Source organism: Octopus sinensis, linkage group LG10 (genome assembly GCF_006345805.1).
Source record: "Octopus sinensis linkage group LG10, ASM634580v1, whole genome shotgun sequence".
Taxonomy (NCBI): domain Eukaryota; kingdom Metazoa; phylum Mollusca; class Cephalopoda; order Octopoda; family Octopodidae; genus Octopus; species Octopus sinensis.
The window spans coordinates 20351874-20367187 of record NC_043006.1 but is presented as its reverse complement, the minus strand read 5'-3'; the positions used below and the strand labels follow the sequence as shown (position 1 = coordinate 20367187).

At 36.9% G+C, this 15314-nt stretch overlaps 1 protein-coding gene across 8 annotated transcripts in view; it reads left to right on the top strand.

Moving 5' to 3' along the window:
• LOC115216527 (microtubule-associated serine/threonine-protein kinase 3) overlaps window positions 1–15314 on the top strand; it is a 266227-nt gene that overhangs the window by 207152 nt on the left and 43761 nt on the right. For all 8 annotated transcript variants that reach the window (XM_029785977.2, XM_036506331.1, XM_036506333.1 and 5 more), the window contains one exon: window positions 5517–5589. In XM_029785977.2, the coding sequence (XP_029641837.1) occupies window positions 5517–5589 (73 nt within the window). The remainder of the gene's footprint in view (window positions 1–5516; window positions 5590–15314) is intronic.

The window sequence follows — 15314 nt, the reverse complement described above, 5'->3', positions numbered from 1 at the left end:
TTGTTCACATATATATACATACATGAATATTATATACATTTGTATATACATTCAAGTAAATATGCATTTGTTCACATATATATACATACATGAATATTATATGCATTTGTATATACATTCATATATATATAGATTTATTCACATATATATACATACATGAATATTATATACATTTGTATATATAGATTTGTTCACATATATATACATACATGAATATTATACACATTTGTATATAGATTTGTTCATATATATATATATATATATACACACGAATATATACTCAGTGTTTCGTCTTCACTGTAGAAATATGAGGAACAGGAAAAAACAAAAAGAGTAACAGAACAAGCAGATGAATGTCAGCAGCTGAGGGTGAACATAAAGCGTTTGTGTCCTGATTTGTACATATGTTTAATATTGAAAATGTGGTGGTGTGCATGCATGAGTGTGTGTGTGTGTGGTGTGTGTGTGTGTGTGTTGTACTGTATGTAGCATTTACAGTTTGGTCCTAGTACATCATCCGCACAGTTGTGGGTCACAGCACATCACATCACCTTACTGGCTGTCAGAGATGGTGTGAGTGACAGCCATGACAATGATAGTAGTGACGGATTTGGGATGATGATGATGGTGGTGGTGGTGGTGGTGGTGGTGGAGTGCGAGTCCTGATAGTGACAGTGGTGTCAGCGGTGGCGGCAGTGGTGGTGGTGGTGGTGGTAGCAGTAACAATGGCCAGAGGTTTAAAAAATCTGTTGCTTTCACAAGAGGATTATTTAGAATAATTAGAAAGTAAATCTTGCATTGTTTGGCAAAATGATCTTGAGTAATCTTAGCTTCAGATGAATTTAATGATACTTGTAGCAGCTGTATGTATTTGTGTGTGCATGTGCCCAAGCACGTGTGTGTGTGTGTGTGTGTGTGTATATAAGCAATGGAGATGTGAAATTTTTTTGTTTTTCTTTCATCCTCATTTTCCCTATCAACATTACTTGAGCTCTTTCCCAGTAACTCTGATCATCTCAATGTATTTTTCGTATAGATTGCCTTGCCTTGGGTCCTCAACTCTTTCACAGAGCCATAGAGACAGTGTTATGAAATGTGTAGTGTATTTGTCATTTTTTTTTTTCTTGCCCTTGTAGGGGCCATGCCTCTCTCGAATTAGGCCACAGTGGATTCATACTAAAGGGAAACAGACTAACAGAAACAAAGAAAAGAATAAGAGAAGGAGAAGAATCAGCTGGGGTTGATTTGCTCAACTAAAGGCAGTGCTCCAGCATGGCTGCAGTCAAATGACTGGAACAAAAGAATATGTGTGTGTGTGTCTGTGTTTACATTTCTTTATCTTAGCAGTTTGGCAAAAGAGACCGATAGAATAAGTAGTAGGCTTACAAAGATAAGTCCTGGGGTCAATTTCTTCGACTAAAGGCAGTGCTCCAGCATGGCCACAAGTCAGATGACTGAAACAAAAGAATAGAAGAATATATATATATATATTTCTTTACACTGTATTAACCATATATACACTGCTAGTCACAATGTACATCCTCATGTTGCTTTCAGCTTCCAAATGATGCCACTCCACTCCCTGGGCAGGCAGGCCAATATATATATGTATATATATATATATATATATATATATATATATGTAATAGAGAGAGAAGTGGAGGGCAGCATGATTGCAGTCTAATGACTGAAACAAGTAAAAACATATATATTTAGATGTGTGTGTGTGTGTGAAGTATCATTCAACCTTCCAAAGCTAACATCTATCAGTTGGCCCTACACAAGCCCCTGCTTTCTATATACACACACACACACACACGCGCGCGCGCGTCTGTATACACATACATATGAGCACTACACACACACGAGCACACACACTCATGCACACACATCTATCATTTATCTCATATTCTCCTTAATTTTGCTTTATTAAACCCCAAATATTTCACCCCCACCTCTATGCTCATTAGTCAAGCAATTCACTCCAATAAATTGAGCATTCCTCAATTACAGAAAGCGTTTTTTTTTTTTTTCTTTTTTTTCTTTTTTCCTGAATGACTGTTTTCCCATTATTAGTTCCGTTCCTGGGATTAACGAAGTTGGTCACCAATCGGCAGACCTCTTATTAGTCAAGAATCTTAGAACCTTTCCACCAAGACAACCACATTTTCTAAGCTATTACTCACCACCTGTCAACACATTCCTTTGCATATTGATGATGCATTAACAGTTTTAATCTTTTACTGTTTAACTCACTGTGTGTATCAGTGATGGTGGGGGAGGAGAGGAAATAATTATTTTCATAATCAATTTTTAGAATGTAGGTTCAGGCATGGCTGTGTGCTTTGCAACCTCGTAGTTCTAGGCACAGTCTCGTTGTGCAGATCTTAATTTAGTATCTTCTGCCATGGCTCCAGGCCAATTAATGCCTTGGGAATGGAATTGGTGGACAGACACTTTATGGAATCCCATCATATATCTGTGTGTGTGTGTGTGTATTCCGAGGTCGACTTTCCCTTTCATACTTATGGGGTCGATAAATTAAGTACCAGTTGCGTACTGGGATCGATCTAATCGATTGGCCCTCTCCCACCAAATTTCAGGCCTCGTGCCTATAGTAGAAAGGATTCTTGTGTACACAAATGTTGACATTCCAGTGATATGATGTATACATTCTTTATTGACATAATGTTCAGTTGCTGTGCATTTTCAAAGACCCAGGGGATAAAAATATCGCTTGAAAAACGTGTGAAAATTGGTGACAGGAAAAGTATCATCATCATCATCGTTTAGCGTCCGCTTTCCATGCTAGCATGGGTTGGACGGTTCAACTGGGGTCTGGGAAGCCAGAAGGCTGCACCAAGCCCAGCCTGATCTGGCAATGTTTCTACGGCTGGATGCCCTTCCTAACGCCAACCACTCCGTGAGTGTAGTGGATGCTTTTTACGTGCCACTGGCACAGGTGCCAGACGAGGCCGGCAAACGGCCACGATCGGATGGTGCTTTTTACGTGCCATACCATAAAAATCTTTCTTTAAATACCTCTCCACCCAACCCATGCAAGCATGGAGGTACAACTGTATACATGTTTTCTCATGTAAAGACAGAATCTTTAGAGTGGAAATTGACTGTCATTGCATTTCTTAAATCTGTTTGTAACATTGAGTGAAGGTTTAGGTAGTCAAGTGTGATATCTTGGTGCTGTCTGTGTGTGTATTTAGATTGTCAAAATAGCTTTTCAAATGAATTAGTTGTAATAGTCAGAAAAATAAATCTGAATACAGAATAAGAGTAGTTATTCTCATTCAACATGGTGTATGAGAAACAGCAATTGTTATCGTCACAAACATTACTGGATAGAGAAGTTCTATTATACCGAACTTCCATTATATTTCTTAGAAATGTAATGATTTATTTGCAATATCAACTCTCACGTATGCTCACACACTTATTTAGATAGATAGGTAGTATATATGTATGTATTTACGCACAACTGAAAGCTATGTTCAATAAAAGTGAATAAATAGGAAAGTATTCACAATATTGCAGTCTTCGTATATACATTTGTAGTATATATTGTTTGTTTGAATAAATGTGTGAAAGTATGTTTTCTTTTCTTCTTGTATTCATTGAGTTCAATAACTACAATATATGTATGCTTTAATAACTACATTATTATATTTTCAATAACTACAATACATATATATTTTGGGATACTTGGAGTGTGTTTCATTGGTTTGTTTTACATCCTGTTTTTCCCATGGTAGCATGGGTTGGCGGAAAACTTTTTAGTAAGACGTTATTTTACAACAGGATGCCTTCTTGTTGCTATACTTTACTTGTATTTTATGTTGGGAACTTCTTATTTCATTCATCCTTGAATGCATTGAGCTATAGGCTGAAATTGTTAACAGAGAATACCAACACAATGTCACAGATTTGCTCAAATGATTTCATGCAAAGACACAATGTAAATATTTACACCTGTACACACAAATATAAACACACAGCAGGCTTTCATACTGTTTCCACATACCACTGCTACTCACACAGCGTTGTTCAGCCCAAAGGTGCATTAGAAAACACTTGTCTGAGATGTCATACAGTAACAAAAAAAAAGAAAATTGAAACCCCATCATTTCAAAATACACTTCATATCCATACAACCATACCATTTTCAATAATTACAATTTTGAGGTTATTAGAAATAACTGTGGATAGTGTCACACTTCATACTGATCTGAGGAATAATATTCAAATCTAAATTTGTGAAACTGTCTTCATGATATCAGTTGTATTGCCTTTTTTTTAACATCCTTCAATGTTGTAAGCTCCTGAACATGACACTCTAATCCATTGTTATTTATGTACACTTGATGTTCCAATGACAGATGTTTAGAAATATATTTTCTGATGGTTGAACTTCCACTATTCAATTTGATTTCTTCAAATGCTACACCAAGCACTTATACATATTCTTGCCCCGTAGCTTTGGCAATCTATCATATTAATTACACTTTTCTGATAAAAAAAAAAATCTACTGGATGCCCTTGTTTCCCAGTAACATTACTACTGTTTTAGGATTTCAATCTCTGACATTAATAGCTTGTAGCATTAAATAAATATGTATTTATATTAATTTATTCATATATGTAAATGCATGCATGCTAGACACTGGCATGGCTGCATAGTTATGAAGTTTGCTTCCCAACCAAGTGGATTTGGTTTCATTGCTATGTAGCGCTTTGTAAGTGGATTTGGTAGACAGAAACTGAAAGGAGACCATCATGTGTGTATGTGCAGCCTTACTTTGTCTTGGGCATCTTTTAAACTTGGCAGAGTCCGTCCTTCTCCAGGTCTAAAACAACAGCTGATTTCTTCCAGAGGAGAGAAAGTCAGAAAGACAGAGTGAAAGGGAGTGAGAACAAGAATTGATTGCAGTTTCAGGACTGCAGTACTTTTATTTATCAACCTCAAAAGGATAAAAGACAAAGTTGATTCTGTCATGATTTGAACTCAAAGTATAGAAAACCAGAACATTTACTACAACTAATCTGTATGATGTCCTAACAACTCTGCCAACAAGCCACCTTATATGTTTGTGTGTATGTACACAATGTAATGCAAATATTGTAAAATCTGACTTTGATGTCTCCCTTCAGCTCCCTATGTTCTGAGAAACGAGTTTGCTTTCTCCCATTGTTTTGTCCAAACTTAATTTGATCAAGACTGATATTTCATTTGCTTCCTTCTTGAATCTTGTTTGTGAGTAGAAGACATGACAGACCCCACAAACCATTGGATTCTAACCAAGCCACATAGAAGGATTTTTGTTTGTTTTATGATAAAGAGAAAACCTTGCTGAAGATGGAACTATTATCCTGAAGCAAACTAGATTGACAATTATTAACAACAACAAAGAAGGCATCTTTTGTTGCTTCAGCTGCTGTTTTTAACTTCATTGTTCTTTAATAATGCCAATATAACATCAGTCTTCTTTTCTTTTGTTTTCCAGGAAGTCCTATGGACAGTCCACGCCAAGCATCACCCAACCTTCACAACCAGTTTCCATTCCAAAATATCAAGAAGTAAGAATGATTGTCTTATTTATTCACCTTTACAAAAAAAAAAAAAAAGAAGAAAAAAAACCTTGCTTGTTTCTCTGCTGCCTGTGTCCAGTAATCATTGTGAATGGTCAGTTGGCTGTTGTCAAACTATCTATAAGCACTGTAGTAATATTTTGACCATTGAACATGCCCGTGGAAGGTGGGCTTCTGCGCCTATTAACCCTTTAGTGTTCACATTATTCTGCCAAAATTAATCCTTTTTCATCCACATTGTTTTGAACTAATCATTCATTAATCTTGTAGCTATGAGATTTTGAAGAGGTAGCTGTTAATTTTTAAAACGATATTGTAGGGTTGGTGTGAGAGACCAGATCTGGCCAGTTTGAACATAAAACAGGCAGAATACTTTTGGCCGGATATGGCTGGTTTAAATGCTAAAGGGTTAAATACAGAATTAGAAAAGATGTCTGCTATTGAGATTTCACAGCAGAGCAGATTCAGCTCCATCTCATAAACCCTCCAATTAGATTGGTTGTGACACATAATCTCAATGAATTCAATTGGAAACACTCTGTACGTGTGTGTGTGTGTGTGTGTGTGAGAAGCAGGTTATAATTAATAGTTAACTGTTATCAGTTAAAATGATAGTGGTGGTGATGGACAAAAAAGCTTAATTAGGTTCACAGATATGGGATTTCTGCAGTATTAATTCTCTTTTTTTTTTTAAGTCTGGTTCATACATTGTTTTGTTCTTGTTTTTAAGAATTAATGTGTTCAGTTTTTAATTCTTTTCAAATCTCTAATCTGTAAAATCTCTAATCTGTAAAATTCATATTAATTTCTTGAATATTGGAAGTGAAGAAGCTGCTATCTAGTTTAGGTAGAGGACAATAAACAATATATGAGCATAGATTAAAATATCGGTTCAGTTATTGTAACGGTCTAGATGTATTTCTGTTAGCTTCAGTCAGCTTACCTTATAAATAAATTCTATATAAGGAAGGTATGGCAGCTGAAAGATCCTTCTGCTAAACTTAAGTTCAGAGAAGTTCTAGAAGGCAGAGAGGAGATAAAGAGAGAGAATTATATGTTGAGGCAGAAGAGTAAGAGGAAGAAAGCTATGATATAGCTTGCTGCAAGCAACAGACAAGATCAATGGACAGACAGAAGGTAACAAGGTGATCAAGTGGTATTGTAGATAGAGCCAGGTAGTGTGTGAGACGGAACTGGAAAGATTGGAAGAAGTGTGGGGGAAGGAAATAATATCAGGTAGTTGTATGTGAGAGACGGTGATGGTAAGAGGTTTGTCGGTGTTTTACAATGAGGCATTCAAGATTTCAAAGCAAGTTGTTGTTGGTGAAAATTATTTATGGAATTACGGCCGTGCACTTATCTCCACTGATGCCGAGAAGAAAGAAGCGTGGAAATGTTTGCTACTTGAAGTTACCGGATGAAGAGAATGCTGGAAATGGAAAGGGCTAATTGAGGAAAATTCAACAGAAGGAATAGCTTATTAAGTTGACAGTTATATAGTCGAAAAGTGCTGCTAATCCATTTGGTACCAACTCACCTGAGACCACCACCACCAGTTCTGTGATGCAAGCTTCTTTTAAATAGCTTTATTAAAACCTTCCATCAAAATTTCATGTTAATTCATGTTCCAAACAGCTACTTAATAATGGCCATGTTATTCCTCTAAATTCTTCATTAATTGAAACAGTGAGTGGCACGTAAAAAGCACCATCCGAATCGTGGCCGAAGCCAGTGCCGCCTCGACCGGCTTCCGTGCAGGTGGCACGTAAAATGTACCAATCCGACCGTGGCCAATGCCAGCCTCGCCTGGCTCCAGTGCAGGTGGCACGTAAAAAGCACCCACTACACTCACGTGGCTGAATTTGATGAATATTTAGAAAAGAAGTTCCAAACAAGAATGGAAAGCTTAGAAATTGAGGGGGGGTCCTGAAAGTTATTCTAGCAACAACAACAAAAGTGTTAACCAAGAGGAAAGAAAACAGGACTCTACTGCTATCTGGTAGGACGCCTTCCTAGGTGCACAGGAAAACGGTAAACTTTGAATGTAGAAGAGATACAGTGAGATCACAGCAAAACTGAGATGGAAAGAGTACTTTTTTTTTATGGAGCTGATACACAGAACTAGCTATCAGTAAGAGCGCCTGTGAAATGAATTATTTCAAATGCTCAAAATGCTCTGTGGGAATATTTGATAGCTTCTGTTATGTTACCTAGGTGACCCAGTTAGTTGTGAAATAGAGTGGTCTGAAAGTATGGTAGCTTGAGAAGGAAAAAAAGATAAGATGGGAAAAGTTCTGGAAGCTATTATCTCTGTTGGCAAGATAAGCTATTCCTGCTGAGTCAAAAGGTAGATTTGTGTGACGTTGCATGGTTGCAGTGGGCATTAAATATGAAGGATATATGTAGGCTGGAAAGGAATGAGAACATGCTTCTTCATCAGATATTAATGCTAGCAGAACACAAATGAGCTGAAAGAAAAATAGGATATCAGAGCAATAAGATGCAGTGTGCAAAAGAGAACACTACGTTCATTTGGAACATAGTGACCTTGGCAAAATTTCCTAAAATAAATTATGGCATACCCAAATGCAACAATTTTTTTTCACTAAAATTCTTGTTTTCTTATCCATACATAGTGAAAGAAGTATCTATATGTATGTATATATATATACATATGTAAGCATTTACCTATATCTCTAGAAGAAAACAGGGGTTTGTGTGAGGCCATCTGACAGATGTTAACTTTGGAAGGTTGAATATTTCACTTCATTAAACTAACAAACAGATCTTACTCTTTCACTTACAGCTTTATTTCTTTCATCAGATGTCCAAAGCTATAGATAAATTAATCATATTTGCCGTATTACTCATACTAACATAGTTCATTGTCATCAAAATAATTTTGCTTCTTCTGTTCTTCTGTTTGATTTGGTGACATTTCTACAAAATGTCAAATGTAAAAGAACTGTATATAACATCTAGCTTGGATAATGATAACATTACAGGCCATTCAGGTGTGACAGGAATATTGTTAGAAAATCTTTTATTGTCTCCTCCATAATTATGCTGGAATCAAGTAATGTCTGACGTGGTCATTTAACTCTTCCATGCCATCAAAGTAATGTCTGGTTGTGTTTGGGGCTTTTGTCTACACTTAAGAAATGTCAGAGTTGGTGGGTGAAGAGAGCAAGAAGGATGAATGCTCACAAAACTATGGCTTGTTATTTATTCATTCTGTGGTCTTCTTGTAGCTTTTATCTTGCTCACATGCTTCATATAATTAGCAGTTGCACAGCTACAAGTAACTGTAGGTACATCTAGTAATTTTGTATAGGTGTGGTGGTTTTTACAGTAAATTGAATTCATCCAAATCCATCCAGAGTTATTTGAACATTTCAAAATTAAAAGAGAATGGGACAACAAATTCTACTAGAATCTGATTTCTCTTCATCTGGGAGGCAGTAAATTGACAGAATTGTTAGACCATCGGTTAGAATGCCTCACACTATCTCTTCTGACACATTGCACTTTAAGTTCAAATACTACCAAGGTCAAATTCACCTTTCATCCTTTGTACTTGATGAGAAAAGTACCAATTCAGGAATGTGGACTTACAGAAGTTTAAGAATATCAGCCCAGAGGCCTTGTGGTACTTGTTCTAGTTCAAATCCTGCTACAGTCGACATGGGTAGTACACTTTTGTCACCTGGTTTTAACACCACCACCTGCTGCCTTGGGTACCTTTAGCAGAGTCCACTCAGTTTTGAGCATTCTGGTTAAATCTCTGGTTTGAGGGCACCCTCTTCTCTCCTTCCCTCTAATCTTGCAAATGATCGTGTGTACAAGTTACCCTTATGTCTAAAAGTTGGTAAAAAAAAATTATGAAGCAGATCGGATCCAACAAACTATTCTGTTCAAGCCCACATAAAAAAATAAAAGAATTAAAATAATGCAGTAAATTTAGTCTACAGAAATTAATTGCTTAATTACTCTGATGTAACATATAGTCAAATGATACCCACAGTTACCAATTTTTTTTATCTTTAAGAGTAATTCAGTAATCTGTAGTGAGAGAGTGGGGGATAAATTTGCTTACATTTGATGTTTTACATTGCACATTGCAGCAACAGGTAAAATTGGTATTGTTTATCATTAAGCATACTTTGTATTGCTTAACATAGATCTTATTCTCAAGTCAATGAGAGGGCCTTTATCCTTAGATTATCTGGCCTTGATAAAATTATATTTTTGGTTGAATCAATGTATGCACTGATTTCTATATAGGAACAAAAGTTCTAACCTAGCTCTAAGTGACTGGTTGGGTAGCCAACACCAAGGAGATGAAGTTAAGTCAAAACACCTGTGTCTGATGGTCCACTAACACCATTCAGATATCAGATAGAACTATCTTTCTAATACACACAGTTTCCAAAAAGGACTTACTCTTGCACAAAAGAAAAAAATATATATTTTATAAATGTTAGTCATTGTTATTGTAATTTAATACTATTTCAAATGCATACATTGTTGTAAGTGAAGCCAGGGTAAGCTTCTGCACTAATCAGCTAGCGTTTTGTTTGTTCATTTCCGTATAGGAACAAAAGTTCTGACCTGTCTCTAAATGACCAATAAATCTGTCAGTGAAAAGGTGAAACTAGCGTCTGATGGTTTACTGACGTCATTCAGTGTGAGCAGTATTTTTAACACACACAGTCTCTAAAGAGGAGTTTGTCTGAAACAAAAGGAGAAACGGCTAGTGTCGTGCCTCATTTGTGTCTACATTTTAAGTGCTATACACTTACAATGTTGGGTCCACTGTGGAACTGTTGTGTTTCAGACATCAACAGTCAGCAAAAAATTTACAGAAGTAAGGCAAAGATATTTCAGTAAACAGAAGTAATTAGCTTGTAAATTAATTTATTGAAATGAAACCATACCAACGAAATATGAATAGCAATTAAATTAAATTTTGTTAAGAAATCATTATTAGTCATTAATTAGTTTAAATTCCTGAATGTCTTTCAATACTGTTGGAATCAAATATCAACTGCAACTGATTCCATTTGAAATATCATATATCTTCTGTTAAGTTGTTGCATCTCACTTGACCAACGTCTGCATGCTTAACTGGCTTCTTCAAGACATTTAGAGTAAGAATTAGTATTTAGCTTGATACTCTGAGTACTAAAGCCAATGGTTATTGAATGTTATGGCAGAAGTACTGAGAGCAGTGGCAGTAGCTGTGGTGTGTTGTTAGCAGTGGTAGAAGTCGACTTTGCCTTTCATCCTTTCGGGGTCGATAAATTAAGTACCAGTTACGCACTGGGGTCGATGTAATCGACTTAATACCTATGTCTGTCCTTGTTTAGCCCCTTGTGGGTAATAAAGAAATAGGTAGTTGTGTGGTTCTGATTGTGAAAAGAGCTTTGTAATTTGCTTGAAGCATTGTTGTTACAGAAGTAAAATAAAACGAATAATGAAAACAGTGAGCTTCTAACAATGTGAAAAAGAAGAATTAAGTAACCTTCATATATATTTCAAGCACAAACGCCTGACGTGCCTTTGTACCTGAAAGCTCTCCATCTTCAATATTTGTTTATTTTAGTTCAGTTTGTGTTCTAGAGCTCTGTATGTAATATCTACCTCTGTGTGCTTAATCAGCTGGAAGAACAGATTCTAGTTAACTAATAGCTGCTTATATTTTAGTTCTTTAGTCATGTTTCAGGATGTTTTTTTGTTTTTTTTTCACAAACCTTACCTGTTTGTTGATTTATGTACAACTACACAGCATCAGCATCATTGTTTATGATTACCCAAAGGTATGCGCGCACACACACACACACACAATCTCCTGCAGTTTCTTTGTGCTTCAGCCTTTTTTTTTTCACAGTAATCCTAACTGAGCTTACAGTCTATCATTGTGGTATATGGCCAATTATTGTGACATCACCTCTTTCTAGTACAATGGCTTTTGGCTGAATGACTCCTCTGTATTGCCTTTCTTCAATATATAGGCATACACACATATATAGGCACACACACACACACACAGGTGCATGCACGCACTAGAGTTAATTTTGTAGAAAAGGAAGCAGTCAATTGAAACGCCCCCCCCCCTGTATTTATTTTATTGCTCCATGTGGTGAGTATTAGACACAGTCAACAAACACCCAATGTAGAATATGAACTCCAAATAATTGGCAAGATCCCAGACTTTGCCATTCCTGTCAGCTGTGAAAAATATTACTAAATAGTAGTGAAAACGTAATGCCATGATGTGTTAGAAAAAGCAGCACTAGTACATTGTTAGTGAAGTTCTCTGGAGATAGATCATTAGCTCCTACACGCATTTTTTTTCTCTCCTTGTTTCTCTCCTTGTTTTTTTTTCTGTGTATCTTTCTGTCGAAGAGCGTAGGCTCGAAACGTAAAAGACTTGTTCTATTTCTATTCCTGAGCGGCATACTAATACATTTGTTTGTTTGTACTCCACCTGCCTTCGTCTTTTGTTTATTTTCGTAAACCTTCTTGTTATATATATATATATATGTATATATATATATATATATATATATATATATATATATAGAGAGAGAGAGAGAGAGAGAGAGAGAGAGAGAGATCGTCTGTAGCTCATTAGAGCAGTAATATATTTTTATGGCCAGTCAGAGAGTGACCATAGGTTTCACACCTATAAAGTCATATAGGTGACTCATCAGACTCAAATTGGTGAGTCTGAGTCGCCTCTATGGCCAAGCGCTTTATAGGTCCAAAACCAATGGTCACTCTCTGACCAGCCATAACTATCAACTTCCCTAAAAGTATATATCCCAAAAATGTGTGTGTGTGTGTGTGAAATTAAAGAAACAACAACAGAACAGGAATTAAGTTCATTATGCAATTACTGTTCCTTTGTTATTTTTTTAAATTTCATATTATGCTCTGCACTCATTGCTTTATTCTGAAGCATGGTATATTGAGTTCTAGCACCAGGGTTTCAGTATTGCTATGCCTAAGTGAAATTTTAAAATGCATGCATGTGTGCATGGCACTGTTGCACTGCTGCTCAGAGTTGTAGTGGATGATTGCAAATGTGTAACATAACTTTTGACTCCCACTCAAGGAATAATCATAATGTGATCATGCATCACTGGAGTCACCTGACTGGAGTCTGTCTATCTATCTATCTATCTATCTATCTTCTTTCTTTTTTTCTATTGGCAATACATGCTACAATATGCACATTCTTTGGTGTGCCAGTGAAGATTTACACCTTGTTTGGTTGTGTGGAATGTGTGTGAAACCTTCGTCTTTCAGCATTTCACCTACTGTACAATGTTGAACAACATACAAACCTACCCTTTATCTACTCTCTCTCTCTCTCTCTCTCTCTCGCTGCCCTTCTCTCACAAGAGATATGTAAGCTTTCTGTTGCATAACTTGGTGGCTTTGGCATAGATAAGTAGTGAGATCTTCTGCAAAATTCCATGAAAAGTGACATCTAAAACAGTACCACCTTGCCAAATAACCTACCTTATAAATAGCTGTCATATTAGCCTGAATGCAGATAGATTTATTTGTTCTGTTCACGCATCTGTCTATTAGTTGTTAATTGTTGTTCACTTGGCTGCAAATGAATTATTGATTTTCTTTAAAGCTAGGCTCTGACTTGATTTGAACACCTAAGTTTGTGGTTAACTCTACTGCACTTTGCATATGCACAGACCCCCATGTATTTACTGACTGCACCATTGCAGTCACAGTACCTCTTTACTCAGTGACCCTCTGCATTCATTGCACATCTGTATTCTCTGTGCTTGCTGCTTACCATACATGTTGCACCTCTATACTTAGAGTGCTTTCATACACTCTGTGCTTCTATATTTACTGTGTCCTTATTCTCATGGTGCCACTATACTCACTGTACTTCTACTCACTATGCTTATACTCACTGTTTCTACACAACTCTTCTATACTCATCCCTCTACTCGCTGTACCTCTGTATTCACCATGCCTCCATACTCACTATGCTTCTACTCGCTGCACATTTATACTCAATCAGCATCTATACTCGCTGTACCTCTGTATTCACCATGCCTCCATATTTACTGTGCCTCTATACTCCTGCCTCATTTCACTGTGCCTCCATACTCACTATGCTTCTACCCCCTGCACATTTATACTCAATCAGCATCTATACTCACTGTTTCTACACAACCCTTCTATACTCATCCCTCTACTCGCTGTACCTCTATATTCACCATGCCTCCATATTCCCTTTGCCTCTATACTCCTGCCTCTATTCACTGTGCCTCCATACTCACTATGCTTCTACTCGCTGCACATTTATACTCAATCAGCATCTATACTCACTGTTTCTACACAACCCTTCTATACTCATCCCTCTACTCGCTGTACCTCTGTATTCACCATGCCTCCATATTTACTGTGCCTCTATACTCCCTATGCTTCTACTCACCACACCTCTATACTCACTGTGCCTTGATACTCACTATGCCTTTAATCGCTGCATCTTTATCAGTGCAATGAGCATATATCGCTTATAGTACATCGTGCTTCTGTGACCTCCATATCTGCAATGGTCACCTCCACCTTACCTCTTTATAGTTATAGTATTTCTATAGTCATTCTCTCTCTCTTTCACTTTTGCTCTATGTAGTTTTAGTGTCTATATAACTGTTCTATACTTCTTTATAAACTGGAACTATATATTTCTGTTGTTTCCTCTTCAGTCATTAAACATGCAACAGTTCATATTGTAATTCTATCTTCACTAACTTCCCCCCCACTTATTTCTTCATGCCGAGCAGGCAACGGGCTTTACTCCTTTCCACCATTTTCCTCTCGTGTTTGCCATCCTCTTCTCAACGTGTTTCCTATTCTGCTCCGTCCAACCTCCCACTTTCTTCTTCTTCTTCTTCTTAGCTGTCACTGTCATTTTTCCATGTGCTGCATACATATTTATCGATTCATTTTTAATAACCAGTCTTGCTGGGTTTTCATTGTGCTGGCTGATCAAATAGCTAATAAAACACTGCTGACAACTGAAAGCCTAGAATAGACGCAGCTTGGTGACTTGAAAGTACATTTTTGTTGTTTTTTGTTTTTTTTGCTCTACACAGTTGCAAGCACGCACACACACACACACACACACACACACACACACACATTGTGTGTACATATGTGCAAATGTAGTGTCTACATGTGTGCATACACATGTGAGTGTGTGTGTGTGTATAGATATATATGACAGCCAGTGTTCAATCTATATACACACAGGTATATATTCTGGTGTGATGCATGTGTATGTATGCATATGTGTGTATATTTGTATATGCTTGTGTATATATTTAAATATATAAACACACACATAAACACACTGACATACATGTTAACATGTCTTTTCGCACCCAAAGGATTGTTTACTAGGAAATATGAACCCAGTAACTTAATGCTGATGATATAAGGTGCAGAAACACACACTGTGATCCACTTTGTCAGGCATGGTAACTATTCTGTCAGTTTGCTGCCTTAGCAACAACAACGATAACAATAAGGCAGTGAGCTGGCAGAAATGCTTAGCAGCATTTTGTCTGTCTTTATGTTCTGAGTCCGAATTCTGCCGAGGCTGACTTTGCCTTTCATCCTTTCGAGGTTGATAATTTAAGTACCAGTTGTGTACTGGGGTCGATCTA